Genomic DNA, 17,500 nt, shown 5'->3' on the forward strand with positions numbered 1-17,500 from the left:
AGACTTTAACATCAATGACTTGTGACTTCACTTGGACTTGAGCCTTTTGAATTGACATGACTTGACATGACTTGCTACTTTCCCCAAAACCCAAAGATGAAAAAGTTATTCGGGAGCGCTCCGTATTTTTTATTGTGTACTTGTCTATCAGCGTTGCGTGTGTCAGCTGGTGTGCGCTCAGTACAACAGCCAATCAAATTAGATCTACTTTGTTTTCATCACACAGCATTCATCCAATCAAGTTGCAGGACAACCAACGAAGAAGACATGTCCAAACCACACGCCAGTGAACAAAAAATGATACCTAAAATAATTTTGTTTGGGTATAAAAATTACGAGGTGGTCAACACAAAACGGTTTGCAGTATGCAACACATGCGGTTCGAAAATTACTGATGGAGAGGCAACAACTTCCAACTTCGTCCGGCATTTGAAGTTGCACAAAGAACGGTAAGTTTTGAATGTAAGATAACGTTTATTGGCTAAGTAACGTGACTTTTATTTGCTGTGTAGTTAAATCAGTGAGGCTGTAAACTCACTGCTAACGTTATAACGTTATTGCAAACACGGGAATCTGTTGCAGTTCACTACCTATTCATACTTTTTGTTCAGTGATTTTTTTTAAGCAGGGTTACGTTAGTCAATATATCACACGTAACGTTAGACGGCGGTCAGCAGCACCGCGTATTTTAGCCACCTAAAAAAAGACAAAAATAGTAAAATAAAGGTCAGTTAAAATGTATACTATATTATGAATATGTGTACCGTTTTAGCTAGCTTTCTGACATACTGTTGGTTGTTTACCTCAGTGGTCCCCAACCACCGGGCCGCGGCCCGGTACTGGTCCGTGGATCGATTGGTATCGGGCCGCACAAGAAATAATTTTTATTTCTTTTCTTTTTTTAATTAAATCAACATAAAAAACACAAGATACACTTACAAGTAGTGCACCAACCCAAAACAACTCTCTCCCCCCTTTTGTTCTGGGCATTGAACATGAAGACTCTTTCTTCACTGTTCCGAGTGGCCATGAGAGTCTTGGCAGTGCCTGCCTCCAGTGCTCCAGTGGAGCGAGTTTTCAGCCATGGTGGCATCATACTACGCCCCCATCGTGCACAAATGACTGACAGACTCTTGGCTAATTTGGTCTTTTGCAAATGCAATGCAGCATAGGGCCCTGACATATAAAAAGTACAACTTTTTTGTTATGTTCACGTATATGTCATGTTTTTTCAATGTTAACACTTTTGTACAAATAAGTACATTTGCACTTTATTTTTCAATGTGTTTGTTCTGTAAAGGAATGAGTTAATGTTTAAAATGACTGGTTAATAGTGCTATTATAAAGTGCAATGTCAGCACAATTTTCTTTCCTGCAATTTAAAATGCCTTGTTTCAATAAATAAATACAGCGTTTGAAAAGCATACACAATCTGTGTTAATATATTAGTCTGTGGTTAAAAGGACTTGAAAGGACTCGAAACTCAAAATGCAGGACTTAGGACTTGACTTGAGACTTTCCAGTCTTGACTTTGGACTTGACTCGGGGCTTGCCTGTCTTGACTCGGGACTTGACTCGGACTTGAGGGCAAAGACTTGAGACTTACTTGTGACTTGCAAAACAATGACTTGGTCCCACCTCTGCCCTCTAGACATGAAATGGAACCCTTTAGCCACCGTTGCACACTTTTAATCCTATATAGTAATGCTGTCTGAGGCGGGGCCAATCAGAGGCCACGATACTGAACAGCGCGCTCTGATTGGTTTGGTCTCCTCCAGTGGCCAATACTTATGTATTATTGATATTGTTAGTTAATTTAGCCGTTTTAATGCTTAGAAATAAATGATGCATTTAAAACCAAAATAATTGTATTGTGTGTGTGTGTGTGTATGTGTATATATATATATATATATATATATATATATATATATATATATATATATATATATATATATAGCCATCCATCCATTTTCTACCGCTTGTCCCTTTTGGGGTCGCGGGGGGTGCTGGAGCATATCTCAGCTGCATTCGGGCGGAAGACGGGGTACACCCTGGACAAGTCGCCATCTCATCACAATATATTTATGTATGTATGTATGTAATTTCAAAAATGGTGTGTGTGTATGTATATATATATATATATATATATATATATATATATATATATATATATATATATATATATATACACACACACATGTATAAATAAATATAATATATATATATATATATATATATATATATATATATATATATATTAAATGCATAAAATTTAAGATAAATATAATATGTTTTAATATCTTAATAGCTAATATCTTAATATATACATACATACATACATACATACACACACACCATTTTTGAAATATATACACATGTGTGTGTATATATATATATATATATATATATATATATATATATATATATATATGTATGTGTGGGGAAAAAAATCACAAGACTATTTCATCTCTACAGGCCTGTTTCATGAGGGGGGGTTCCCTCAATCATCAGGAGATTTTAATGGGAGCATTCACATACCATGGATTATATAGGGCACAGAGTGGGTGGGTACAGGCTGGTGTAGGGGCGTGGTGATTGGCTCATGTGTTACCTAGGAGGTGTTTCCGTCTGTGGCGGCATGCTGTTACAATTTCGCTGCGCTTGTTGAGGGATGACAGGTCTGGACGGTAAATAATAAACAGTTTTTCTTTCAAGCATAGGTTGCATCTTTTATTACCACTATTGTAAGGTGTGCTGGATGCAAGAATTTGCCATGTTATTGAATATTCAACATTATTCCGCTCCAAATTGACATTTGTTGAGCACTGTACGACGATCAGAAATGGAAAAATTCAACATCGACTACTCCACGAAGAACATTCCCATACCCGCGCAGAATGACTACAAGCTAAGGCTCATAGAAAAGACGGAACACTTCCTAAGAAGGATGCGGTGGAAAGCACATTTTTTCCTCCACCCTGAAACAAAAGGAACGCAAAAGAAAACTTACGGATTCAAATCTACCAAGAACCCACCCACAGTTGAGGAACTAAAGGATTTTGAGAACGACATGCTCAAAATGATACAATCAGTCAAATTCAAGCCAATCCGCAACCCACTCCCCACCAAGCTGAAAAATGACAAGGAGCGCATCAAGAAAGTAAACAACCTCATCATAGCTGCCGATAAAACCACAAACTTCTACAGAATGGACATACCAGAACATCACACCTTACTGGACAGAAGCATCACCAAATCATACAAAAAAGCACAACCCAACACCTTACAGAACATCCACCTGGAAAATAAAAGGATCGCGGCTGAACTGGACATTGAGGACAGGGTGGACGCCACAGCCAACAAGGAAGCCTTCATCACATTGAAGGACCACAAACCCAACTTCGCAAATAACCCAACATGCCGACTAATAAACCCAACTAAATCTGAAATAGGAAAAATCAGCAAAATAATCCTGGACAGAGTCAACACAAAAATCAAGGACAAAACACCACTCAACCAATGGAGAAATACAGCAGCAGTAATCAAATGGTTCAACAACATCCAAGACAAACAACAGCACAACTTTATCTCCTTTGATATCGAAGAATTTTACCCTTCCACCACGCAAGACCTACTGACTCAAGCACTAGACTTCGCCTCAGACTACGACTCAATCACAGGCAACGAAAGAAACATCATCATCCACGCAAAAAACTCCATTCTCATCCACAACAGTACACCATGGCAAAAAAAGAACAATGCAACATTTGACGTCACTATGGGAAGTTTTGACGGAGCAGAAACGTGTGAACTTGTTGGGAGTTTCCTCCTCTCCCAGCTCGCCAGCCTCAATCTGAACCTTGGTATTTACCGTGATGACGGACTGGCAGTGTGTCGCGCCTCGCCAAGGAGCAGCGAGAATACCAAGAAGCGCATATGCCAAATTTTCAAAGAGAACGGCCTACGGATCACGATTGAAGCCAACAAGGAAACCGTCAACTTCCTTGACGTCACTTTCAACCTGAGAAATAACAGCTACCAACCATTCACGAAACCCAACACAACACTCCAATACGTGCACCATGACAGCAACCACCCACCCACCACCACGAAAAGAATACCTACCGGAATTAATAAAAGGCTATCGATGCTGTCATCTAGCAAAGCTGAATTTGACCAAGCAACCCCCCCGTACCAAAAAGCCCTTGATGAAAGCGGATACAATTTCACCCTCACCTATGAACCCACGCCAGGAAACCAATCGAAAAAGAACAGAAAACGAAACGACATCATCTGGTACAACCCCCCATACAGCAAAAACGTCTCAACTAATATTGGACACAAATTCCTCAATCTGATTGACAAACACTTTCCCAAAGACAACACCCTAAGAAAAGTATTCAACAAGAACAACATTAAATTGAGCTCCAGCTGTATGAACAATATACGACAAATCATCTCAAACCACAACAAAACAATTGCAAATGAGCCGTCGGCCCCCGGACAGAGCGACTCCAAAACCAACAAAGGTTGCAACTGTCGAAAGAAACCTGATTGCCCTCTCAACGGGGGGTGCTTACAAACATCAGTTGTCTACCAATCTAAGGTAACACGCAAGGACAGTAACACATCCGACACATATGTAGGATTAACTGAGGGAGAGTTCAAAACCAGATGGAACAATCACAAGGCTTCTTTCAGGAACCAAAACCTGCGGAATACCACAGAACTCAGCAAACACATTTGGGACCTCAAAGACAATAATGTTGAATATTCAATAACATGGCAAATTCTTGCATCCAGCACACCTTACAATAGTGGTAATAAAAGATGCAACCTATGCTTGAAAGAAAAACTGTTTATTATTTACCGTCCAGACCTGTCATCCCTCAACAAGCGCAGCGAAATTGTAACAGCAAGCCGCCACAGACGGAAACACCTCCTAGGCAACACATGAGCCAATCACCACGCCCCTACACCAACCTGTACCCACCCACTCTGTGCCCTATATAATCCATGGTATGTGAATGCTCCCATTAAAATCTCCTGATGATTGAGGGAACCCCCCCTCATGAAACAGGCCTGTAGAGATGAAATAGTCTTGTGATTTTTTTCCCACACATACATATATTGCGCTCTACTACGGTATCGAGCACTATTTTTTGGATAACCTTATTAAGATATATATATATATATATATATATATATAATATGTATATATATATATAATATGTATATATACACATATATGTGTGTGTGTGTGTGTGTATTATTTATATATTTTATAATACATTTTATCTTGTATATATATTTTAGTGTCATACTTAAAGGAAAATTAGCCGCATTTGTTGACTAAGTGAATAATTAAAAAAAAAAAGGTTATATATTCATATATAAATATATTCTTATAAAAAATATAATATGTATATTAATATATGTAATAATACATATATATGTGTATATTATTACAAATATATTAATAAAATGTTATATTTTATGTATATGTATATATTTTTGGGAGGGTTATTCACTTTATTTCCCTTTTTTTTATTTGAATCCAAATTGAATCCAAATGCTGCTAAGGCAACGTGAAGTATGAGACATTCTCTCGTGCCGCGGGCAGATTGCTGACACTAAATCTGCACGTGCCTAAAAAACGACTCACAACTGGAAATGGGCTCTCATCGTTCAGCGTAAAGAGCCGTTCAAAAGGCTCGACTCGTCTCCAACTGCCAGCCATTGGTTTTGCCTCCAACCTTCTCGTCCCTTTCTGCTCCTCATAACAAACGAGCGCCTAATTAAAAGCGCAAAGTAGAGAAAGGCATGTTGGAAGGGGGGTTAGGGGGGTGCTGCCGCAGGACAAAAGCAGTGTGAGTAATTCAGACGTCTGCACCTGCAGGTTTAGTCTTGTGTGCGCAGCGTGAATCGCCCACGCTGAGCTATTCTTTTATCCCTTTTTATGGAAACGAAGCCTTGTGAATGTGGGAAGCATATTCGCTCACCAATTCTGCTCATGAAGAAGTGTTTTTTAATTTTAAGGGCATATACATTTAGTTACAGTAGTATGAGTAAAGTTCAAAGTCTTGCAAATACTACAAGGTTGACCTGCCTGTCACATGACATGTCAAAACAATACATTTCTAGTGCGAGCTCCTCCTTGGATAATGTGTTGTTTTCTTTAGCTAGCAGCTAACGGCTAATCTCTGTTATCAAAGCTGCAGTTATATTAGTCCAAAGGTCATATAGAATGCTAATCAACAAACCAACTGATATAAGTTATATAGCTCCTTCTAATTGCATGGAGATGGCCTAAAAACATATTTTGAAAAAATAAAATAAAAACATTTTATTAAATTTTTTTAAGCACATTTTTAATGGATTTAGAATTGAGATGAATTACAATCATATGTGAATTCAGGTGTGAATTGATTTTTTTGTACACAGCTATAAGTTAACATGGAAAATAATATATTTTCTGTGCAGAACTAGTTCCAAAATGAGTGAGAAGCTAATGCTATGCTTTGAAGCTAACGCTGACAGCTAACTGCAGAATCTGTTAACGTCGACTGCTTAAAGAAGGGGTGTCCTAACTTTTTGACTGGGGGGGGGCACATAAAGCCGACTGCATGCAAAGTAACTATATGTTAAAGTGTGTGTGTGTGTGTGTGTATATATATATGTATATATATGCAGTGTTGGGACTAACGCGTTACTTTGTAACGCGTTACTGTAATGCTGTTAGTTTCGGCGGTAACTAGTAATCTAACGCGTTATTTTTTATATTCAGTAACTCAGTTACCGTTACTACATGATGCGTTACTGCGTTATTTTACGTTACTTTTGATGTAGTATCGGCTAGAAACAGAAGCGCTGCGGTGTCGTTCTTCTGAATCTTCCTCTGTCACAAGCCGGAGAGAAGAAAAGAGGCGCGGTCTATGTGTGTGTCTGGGTGTGGGTGTGGGGAGGGGAGGCACACACGTGATCCGCGGTTTGATATATGAAACAAAAAACAAAAGTTGTTGGCACGTTCAGTCCACACACAGCGTGGTCATGGCGAGCGCAGTAACGGAGGAGCTTGAACGCCCCGCGCCGTTGAATCGGTGTGTTTATAGGTGCAGGCTCCCTTGTGCAAAACGAGGGTTTTAAATACATGCTGAGCGTGCTTGAGCCACGTTATGACATCCCGTCGCGCACCCACTTCATCAATAAGATTGTGCCAGATCTTTATATGAGCAGGAGATGAAAAAAGTTGTGGATGAACTATCCCGAGCATCATCTGTTGCGCTCATGACAGACGGGTGGACGTCCAGGGGAACTATAAGCGCTCACTTCATCACAGCAGACTGGGAGATGAGAAGACACGCCCCCTCTACGAGAGTCACCTTGCGCAGGTACTGACACAAGCAGTGGAGGAATGGAAGATAAAGATATCCCAGTCACACGTGATCAGTGTTGGGTTAGTTACTGAAAACCAGTAACTAGTTACAGTTACTAGTTACTTTATTTCAAAAGTAACTCAGTTACTAACTCAGTTACTTACACCAAAAAGTAATGCGTTACTGTGAAAAGTAACTATTTAGTTACTTCTTTTTTTCTTCTTCTTTTTTTAAAGCTCCCATTAATGCCCTTTTTGCCTTCATTTCAGTACTGTTATTGCACTGGAGAATAATACAATCTGTTGATCAACTTGACATACATTTTTATTTTCATTTTAACATAATTAATGAAAAACAGTGCAACATAAAAAGGCATTCCTCCTTTCTTTAAACTTGGACCAATGACCATTAATAAAAAACAAGTTTAAGTGCAACATAAGAAGAAACATCATCTTTCTTGAAACATAGGTAGTGAAATAAAGCCTGACATCTGGAGTGATGCTGCTGTCTTCCACACTTGGAGCCATGGATTGTAGAATCCTTGTTTTCAGTGGCAGGATCATTGACACAGATGGTGAAGTTTCAGTGCTCAGTAGAGATGTAACACTTTTGAGGGGTTTAAGCACCTAGGGGACCTCATCTGCCACTCTCACATCATCATCAGACAGGGTGACATTTGTCTTCAGGGTGTTGTGGGTCAATGCAGAGTATATAGCTGCCTGCTGCTTCAACATATAAGTGGAGTTCCACCTCGTTGGGACATCATGTATGAGCAGGCAGCTTTAGCATTTCTTGCTTTGTCTTAAGCACATGAGCAGCTGTTGTGCTTGGGTGGAAGTAAGAAACCTTCCTGATCCTCCAAAAGAGGCGCTCCATCCTATTGACTGAGATTCCCTTCTGTGATGCCAAATTCACTACATGTGCAAAGCACCTATCTGTGGTCCCAGTCCTGCCTCATTCTCTGTAATTATTTGATTTTTGGCATTATCACGTGTGACTGGGATATCTTTATCTTCCATTCCTTCACTGCTTGTGTCAGTACCTGCGCAAGGTGACTCTCGTAGAGGGGGCGTGTCTTCTCATCTCCCAGTCTGCTGTGATGAAGTGAGCGCTTATAGTTCCCCTGGACGTCCACCCGTCTGTCATGAGCGCAACAGATGATGCTCGGGATAGTTCATCCACAACGTTTTTCTTCTCCTGCTCATAAAGATCTGGCACAATCTTATTGCTGAAGTGGGTGCGCGACGGGATGTCGTAACGTGGTTCAAGCACGTTATCAGCATGTGTTTAAAACTCTCGTTTTGCACAACCGAATCTGCACTTATAAACACACCGATTCAATGGCGCTGGGCGTTCAAGCTCCTCCGTTATTGCGCTCGCCATGACCACGCTGTGTGTGGACTGAACGTGCCAACAACTTTTTTTTTTTGTTTCATATATCAAACCGCGGATCAAACCTCCCCTCCCCGCCCCCCCCACCCCCCCACCCCCCCCACACACACACATAGACCGCGCCTCTTTTCTTCTCTCCGGCTTGTGACAGAGGAAGATTCAGAAGAAAGACACCGCAGCGCTTCTGTTTCTAGCCGATACTACATCAAAAGTAACGTAAAATAACGCAGTACGCATCATGTAGTAACGGTAACTAAATTACTGAATTAAAAAAAATAACGCGTTAGATTACTAGTTACCGCCGAAACTAACGGCGTTACACTAACGCGTTACTTTGTAACGCGTTACAACCCAACACTGCACGTGATAATGCCAAAAATCAAATAATTACAGTGAATGAGGCAGGGCTGGGACCACAGATAGGTGCTTTGCACATGTAGTGAATTTGGCATCACAGAAGGGAATCTCAGTCAATAGGATGGAGCGCCTCCTTGGGAGGATCAGGAAGGAGGTTTCCTACGTCCACCCAAGCACAACAGCTGCTCATGTGCTTAAGACAAAGCAAGAAATGCTAAAGCTGCCTACTCATAAGCTCATACATGATGTCCCAACGAGGTGGAACTCCACTTATGATATGTTGGAGCAGCAGGCAGCTACAATATATACTCTGTATTGACCCACAACACCCTGAAGACAAATGTCACCCTGTCTGATGATGATGTGAGAGTGGCAGATGAGGTCCTCCAGGTGCTTAAACCCCTCAAAAGTGTTACATCTCTACTGAGCACTGAAACTTCACCATCTGTGTCAATGATCCTGCCACTGAAAACAAAGATTCTACAATCTATGGCTCCAAGTGTGGAAGACAGCAGCATCACTCCAGATGTCAGCCTTTATTTCACTACCTATGTTTCAAGGAAGATGATGTGCCTTCTTATGTTGCACTTTAACTTGTTTTTTATTAATGGTCATTGGTCCAAGTTTAAAGAAAGGAGAAATGCCTTTTTATGTTGCACTGTTTTTCATTAATTATGTTAAAAGGAAAATAAAAATGCATGTCAAGTTGATCAACAGATTGTATTATTCTCCAGTGCAATAACAGTACTGAAATGAAGGCTAAAAGGGCATTAATGGGAGCTTTAAAAAAAGAAAAAAGAAAAAAAGAAGTAACTAAATAGTTACTTTTCACAGTAACACATTACTTTTTGGTGTAAGTAACTGAGTTAGTAACTGAGTTACTTTTGAAATAAAGTAACTAGTAACTGTAACTAGTTACTGGTTTTCAGTAACTAACCCAACACTGTGTGTGTGTGTGTGTGTGTGTGTGTGTGTGTGTGTGTGTGTGTGTGTGTGTGTGTGTGTGTGTGTGTGTGTGTGTGTGTGTGTGTGTGTGTGAGTGTGTGTGTGTGTGTGTATACAATAATGTGTATACTGTGTATATATATATATATGTGTGTGTGTATATATATATATATATGTGTGTGTGTGTGTGTGTGTGTGTATGTGTGTATATACACATATATATATGTGTGTGTGTATATGTATATATATATATATATATAAAATATTCTCTTTATTTATAATGTATATTTTCTGCTGGATCCACTCTTTTCTTTGCTGCAGCTGTTACATATACTGTAATATTGTACATGGTAATTTGTTATATATTGTATATATTATATACAAATATAATATAATATCAGTATATATTATATACTGTATATATAATATGTAAATATTACATATGTTATTTTATATTGCTACTACGGTACATTTTTAGTCATTACATTTTTTTCAATTTTACATCATTACATCCCTAGTTTTATGCACGATCAACTAAAGTTATTTATAAAATATTTTGTGAAACGGATGAATGAACAAACCTTTTTCCTTATTAGGAAAATTGCTTCAGTTATCTTATTCATCTGGACACTGGCCGAGAGTTGGCGGGCGGCCGAGGGTGGAGTCGGCTCTCTTGGTTGCTTTGTTGGGTCTGCTCCTGTCTAGTGTATACGTTTATTTTTGTTGTTGTTGTTGTTTTACTTTTGTGGCTGTGTGTAGAAGTGGCTGGTTGGATCAGCTCTGCTCTTTTAAGGTATTTAATGTCTTTTGTGGTCTTTGATGTTTCCCTCTTACACACATGTTTATGTGTGCTATGGCTATGAAGTTTTTTTTCTTCCTTGGTCTCAGTCTGGACCTCATCGCCACGGGCCCAGGCTTAGACTGAATATTTGTTTTTCTCCCCAGCGTTTACCTGTTTCTCATCTTTTTTGTAAAGTTGGCAGACCCGTCAGCGATCCTGTTCTGTCTCCCTGTAATGTTTGTCTGATCTTGAATGAGATTGTGCTAGAAATCTTCATTTCCCCTCAGGGATTATTAAAGTATTTCTGATTCTGATTCTGATAATTTGGTCTTGGTCAGACTTTTTGGAGCAGATTACCAACAAACCCTGCGTGTGTAAGGTAAAACCATAGCAGTATTGGTATCGGCAACACTGGCCCTGACCTTTCTCGGTATCGGATCGGTGCCAGATTGTGCGGTATCGCCCCACCCCTGTTTGCGGAGGTTAAGTTGACCCGGTTGGGCCCAGTCTGTGTGTGCTCCAGTGCTCAAATCCCTGAGCGAAATCAAACAATAACACATATTTAACATTTCATTCAGTGCTGTGTTGCTTTTGTGCGGCGAGGCAGGATGGAAACGATGAAAAACATGCGAATTAGGAAGGAAACCAAAGCTGTACAAAGTATTTACACCAATAATTCATGCATCTCTCAGACACTAAGTGACATTTCGAAGTGCTTGGCGTGCAAAGGCGGATTTCAAGTGGCCATGACTTTATCCTCATTCTTCTCTTCCCCGTCTGCACTTTGTTTTTTATACAACATTGGATTTTCCTGTCCTGTTATTGTCCTCAAGAGTGTCCTGACCAGGTGTGTCACAGGTGTGGCTTTGGGGGGACGGTCGCTCGTCTCTCGTCTCCGCTTGGGAAGTGCAGTTGAGAGCCATCTCTTGTGGTTTCTCCTTCGCCTTCTCCGGCTCCTTCATCCTAAAACGGCAAAAAAGACGAGTCAGACTAAATGACAGTCAGAATCTAAAAAGACCTCGAAGAAATATGTCAAATAAAATCAAATAAAAAGGAAAAAAAACAATGCTGTAAAACATAAAAATTAAGAAAATACCATTTAAAAAAAAATACTCCAATAATAAAAATTTTAAAAATATTTTAGGACTAAAAAGAAATAGTATCTTTTTCACTGATTCCTGCTTCTGCAAACATCCATGTCAGTGTACTGCACATGTTTGACCAGCAGAGGTCGCTGTTTATCAAACATTACAAAGGCAGCTTTCACTGGCGCTCTTTCACCACGTGGTGTTTTGACACGTGACACACTAGATACATGGGTGCTTTTTATTGGGGGCCACTTTGTAATGATGGTTGCCCTCAGAGGGCCAACATCGAATATACATGTGTAACATCCTTGTTACATCTGTTGCGTATAAGCTACTGGTAATATTATATTTTTACTAACAGAGTGAGAGAACTTACTTTGAAATCGTAAGTCAGGGTGATAAAAAAAAAAAAAAAAAAGATTAAAATGTGTGGTGTAGAACTACAAACTAGCCCACATAAAGTAAAAAAAAAAATGTGTATATCAAAATTTAAAGAACAAATGCATTTAGCAAGAAAGAGCTTGCTTATTTCCATACAAGACGCGGCGGGCCACATCAAATAAATTGGCGGACCAGATAAAATGATGTGGTGGGCGACGATAAATGACGTGTGGTCCACATAAAATAAATCCGACATATAATGATGGGGCGAGCCACACAAGATAATGTGGCGGGCCAGATAAAAATGATGTGCTGGGCGATGTTAAATGGTGTGGCGGGCTGCTTTAAATAACAAAAAATGGCATGGCGGGCCATGTAAAACAATGTGACAGACAATATAAAAAGATGTCAAAGGCCACTATAAATTTTATGGTGGGCCAGATAAAATTATGTGGTGGGTGACGTTAAATGATGTGGCGGACCACATAAAATATCATGAAGGAACACAAAAAAATGACGTGGCGTGCCACATAAAATGATATGGCGGGCCACTTAAAATGAAGCGGTGCAGCGACGTTAAATGAGGTGGCGGGCCACGTGAAATATCTTGAAGGAACACATAAAACGGCGTGGCGAGCCACATAAAAATATTAATGTGAAGGACTACATAAAATTATGTGGCGGGTTACAATCAATGATATGGTGGGCCACATGAAATAATGTGGCTGGCCATATAAAATGATGTGTTGGGCGATGTAAATGATGTGTGGTCCACATAAAAGAAATCCAACATAAAATGATGGGGCGAGCCACACAAGATAATGTGGCGGGCCAGTTTAAAATGAAGTGGTGGGCGATGTTAAATGGTGTGGTGGGCTGATTTAAATAACATGGAGGAGCACATAAAATGGCATGGCGGGCCACAAAAATGACGTGGCGGGCCACATAAAATGTGACAAGACAATATATAAAGATGTCAAAGGCCACAATAAATTACATGGTGGGACAAATAAAATAATGTCAAGGCGGGCCCCCAGGCCTTGAGTTTGTCACCTGTGCACACAATATTGTTTATGGATTAGTGATTAGTGAAGTCAGGAAAACTATTAAAGAAATAATATTAATATTCATTATTAATACTTGTCCATAAATGCATATTAAGCTTATTTATCATAAAGAAGACACAAATGACCTTATATGGTTGCTATAAAAACACATTTCAACAAATCTTCACTTTGTCGGCAGGTTGTATATGTGAGAGATCTGCTCACTACAACACTGGAAGTGAAACAGGAGTTCAGAACATTCACTGGTCTTGAATCTTCTCCCTTTTAAATCAAATAAATATATAGAGATGCCCAATAGAGATGAGTGGCTAAGTTGTGTGGTGATTTGTGGGCAAGCTTTGTTATTGTGTTAGCTCGAGCTACCCAAGTTATTTTGGTGGTGTTGGTGTTTTCGAGAGGTGGATGAGAGAAGTAGATGTTAATTGGTGGTTAAATGAAAGGGACGCGAACGTCCGAGAGATCTGGAGAAAGGTTTGGAAGTCAAAGATCGGGGTTTGGACTGGTTGAGGTAACCTTTGCATCGGTGCTGCCGTAAGGACGTCCCAGCTAGACGTGGAGCTACAAGATCACAAGACACAATCACAGCAAGCACAGTTTGAAAAAACAAACAAACGTTTGATCAAAGAACAAAACATCATCATGTTTGATTAGAGGGGGGGGATACAGGAGAGGCGGGGAGATCGATCCAAATATCAAGTATTGATACGAGTGGTATCAATAATGCATGAGATCCACACTCCAGTTTGTTTTCGACAAGTATCTGTATTTTGTTGTCGTCCACACAATGCAGGCACATTGTTGATATTGGTGTGTTCAGTGGCAACCTGGATGGTAACATATACAGTCGTGGTCAAAAGTTGACATACACTTGTAAAGAACATAATGTCATGGCTGTCTTGAGTTTCCAATCATTTCTACAACTCTTTATTTTTTTGTGATAGAGTGATTGGAGCACATACTTGTTGGTCACAAAAAACATTCATGAAGTTTGCTTCTTTTATGAATTTATTATGGGTCTACTGAAAATGTGAGCAAATCTGCTGGGTCAAAAGTATACATACAGCAATGTTAATATTTGCTTACATGTCCCATGGCAAGTTTCACTGCAATAAGGCGCTTTTGGTAGCCATCCACAAGCTTCTGCTTGAATTTTTGACCACTCCTCTTGACAAAATTGGTGCAGTTCGGCTAAATGTGTTGGTTTTTTTGACATTGACTTGTTTCTTCAGCATTGTCCACACGTTTAAGTCAGGACTTTGGGAAGGCCATTCTAAAACCTTAATCCTAGCCTGATTTAGCCATTCCTTTACCACTTTTGACGTGTGTTTGGGGTCATTGTCCTGTTGGAACACCCAACTGCGCCCAAGACCCAACCTCCGGGCTGATGATTTTAGGTTGTCCTGAAGAATTTGGAGGCAATCCTCCTTTTTCATTGGATCGGATCGGGACACCATCAGTAAAATGTATCATCTGTATTGGCCCTGTATCTACTTGGTATTGGATCGATACCATATTTTCAGTATCGCCCGCCCCTGCTTTCATGACAGTCGTTCCCAAAGCAAGTATGTCGCTGCCAGTGGAGCCAATCGTGACATTTATTGATGCGTTTAGAGTTTCTGACAGCGGGCAAGCGGTGGGAGCACTGAGCACAACACAAATCAGTTTTTTACACACTTTGGATGACAATTTTTCCAAGCACCACAAGTTAGAAAGGAACCGCCTCTCATTCACAGTTGGTCATTAATGGAACGTGTTGGGCAAGAGTTGTGTTATTGCAGCCCAACGAAACGGATCCGATTATCCTCAGCGCTAATCTTAAGGCTCACTTTTGCTCTTGTTTGGTCCTACTAAATTCGACGGTCCTTGGACTCAGCATAGTTGTGTGGACTGTGATGCATCAGTTTGTTTACATTCGTGTTGTCCCGATACCAATGTTTTGGTACCGGTACCAAAATATATTTCGATACTTTTCAGTACTTTTTGATACTTTTCGAAATAAAGGGGACCACAAAAAATTGCATTATTGGCTTTATTTGAACAAAAAGTCTTACGGTACATTAAAGATATGTTTCTTATTGCAAGTTTGTCCTTAAATAAAATAGTGAACATACAAGACAACTTGTCTTTTAGTAGTAAGTAAGCAAACAAAGGCTCCTAATTTAGTCTGCTGACGTATGCAGTAACATATTGTGTCATTTATCTTTCTATTATTTTGTCAAAATGATTAAGGACAAGTGGTAGAAAATTAATTATTAATCTACTTGTTCATTTACTGTTAATATCTGCTTACTTTCTCTATTAACATGTTCTTTCTACACTTCTGTTAAAATGTATAATCACTTATTCTTCTGTTGTTTGATACTTTACATTAGTTTTGGATGATATCACAAATTTGGGTATCAATCCGATACCAAGTAGTTACAGGATCATACATTGGTCATATTCAAAGTCCTCATGTGTCCAGGGACATATTTCCTGACTTTATAAATCTTAAAAAAAACGAAAGAAGATTTTGTGATGCCAAAAAATATTGATGTAATCATAGTAGTATCGACTAGATACGCTCCTGTACTTGGTATCATTACAGTGGATGTCAGGTGTAGATCCACCAATGGCGTTTGTTTACATTGTAATGCCGGTGAGCTACGGTGTGTAGTGAAGCATGTTTAGCTATTCCTCGTCCTGCACGGATGATGCTTGTAAAAAACTCACTTTATTTGTCGCCATGGAGACGAGGATTAGTGATCTAGAAGTAGCTAAAACACTGCAGACTGTGGATGGACTTTAGCTGCTAGCTAGCTAGCCATGTCTTAAAGCACCTCTTCCTGGGGGCGTTTCAGTGTTATAACTTCACTTTTATCGTTCGTTTTTAAGCCAAAATGCGTCCGTTCTCCCTTTTCTGTCTACACACTGTGTCTGCTTGTAAGTACTCTGTGATTGTGCGCTGCCGAACATGCTCCTCTGCTCGTAAACCAGTTTTTAGAGGCAGTATAGTATCGAATATGATTCATTAGTATCGCGCTACTATACTAATACCGGTATACCAAACAACCCTAGTTTACATGTATAACTTTCCCGGACAATGCCACAGAAAGACGTGTTTTATGCCACTCCTTTTTCTCATTTTGTTCACCAAACGTTTTATGCTGTGCGTGAATGCACAAAGGTACGCTTTGTTGATGTTTTTGACTTGTTGGAGTGCTAATCAGGCATATTTGGTCACTGCGTGACTGCAAGATAATCAATGCTAACATGCTATTTAGGCTAGCTGTATGTACATATTGCATCATTATGTTTGTAGGTATTTTTGAGCTCATCTAATATCCTTTACTTATGTCCTCTGTGTGTTTACTTTATATTTGCATGTCTCATGACACATTATCTGTATGTAATATTGGCTGCATTTCTGATAGTTGTTTGTGTGCCATGTCGTTCCAGACCACAGCAAACGTTACCCAAAAGATGCCATTTCCTTTAACTTGGACACACACATCTATACCTTTGGCCATTCTAAGCCAGTAATTTCCAGGAGTTATCTCACCCTCTGAGAAGCATCCGTTTTACTAATATTTTCCAATGTTGTAAAAATGTGTAGTATAAATATTACATTTCGACGATTTGCGTCAGCCTGCGACACATAGTCATTTTGATAGTAGGCTAACATAGCTAATATAGACACTTACATCATGTGTTGCCTTCATTATAACACTTATGTAAGACTTTGAATTTTTTTGCGGCTCCAGACAGATTAGTTTTTTGTATTTTCGGTCCAATATGGCTCGTTCAACATTTTGGGTTGCCGACTCCTTGATCTGGGTCAGGGGTCGGCAACCCAAAACGTTGAAAGAGCCATATTGGACCAAAAATACAAAAAACTAATCCGTCTGGAGCCGCAAAAACATGAAAAGCCGTATATAAGTCTTATATTGAAGGCAACACATGACATAAGTGTCTATATTCGCTATATTAGCCTACTATCAAAATGACTATGTGTCGCAGGCTGACGCAAATCTTCGTTGACAGAAATGTTGAAATTTAATATTAATTCTACACATTTTTGCAACATTAGAAACCATTAGTAAATCAGAGGCTACTCAGAAGGTGAGATAACTC

General features: G+C 39.6%; 1 protein-coding gene across 6 annotated transcripts in view; it reads right to left on the reverse strand.

The window, feature by feature from the left end:
• Positions 1–10,872: 10,872 nt before the first annotated feature.
• ca14 (carbonic anhydrase XIV) overlaps positions 10,873–17,500 on the reverse strand; it is a 50,088-nt gene continuing 43,460 nt past the window's right edge. For 4 of the 6 annotated variants that reach the window (XM_061982928.2, XM_061982926.2, XM_061982927.2 and 1 more), the window contains 2 exons: positions 13,901–13,945; positions 10,873–11,814 (listed from right to left, as the gene is read on the reverse strand). In XM_061982928.2, coding sequence (XP_061838912.1) covers positions 11,643–11,814; positions 13,901–13,945 — 217 coding nt within the window. In that variant the 3' untranslated portion in view covers positions 10,873–11,642. The remainder of the gene's footprint in view (positions 11,815–13,900; positions 13,946–17,500) is intronic. The other 2 variants (XM_061982930.2, XM_061982929.2) reach the window with 1 other exon arrangement.

The sequence above is a fragment of the Nerophis lumbriciformis genome, linkage group LG21, assembly GCF_033978685.3.
Source record: "Nerophis lumbriciformis linkage group LG21, RoL_Nlum_v2.1, whole genome shotgun sequence".
NCBI lineage: Eukaryota > Metazoa > Chordata > Actinopteri > Syngnathiformes > Syngnathidae > Nerophis > Nerophis lumbriciformis.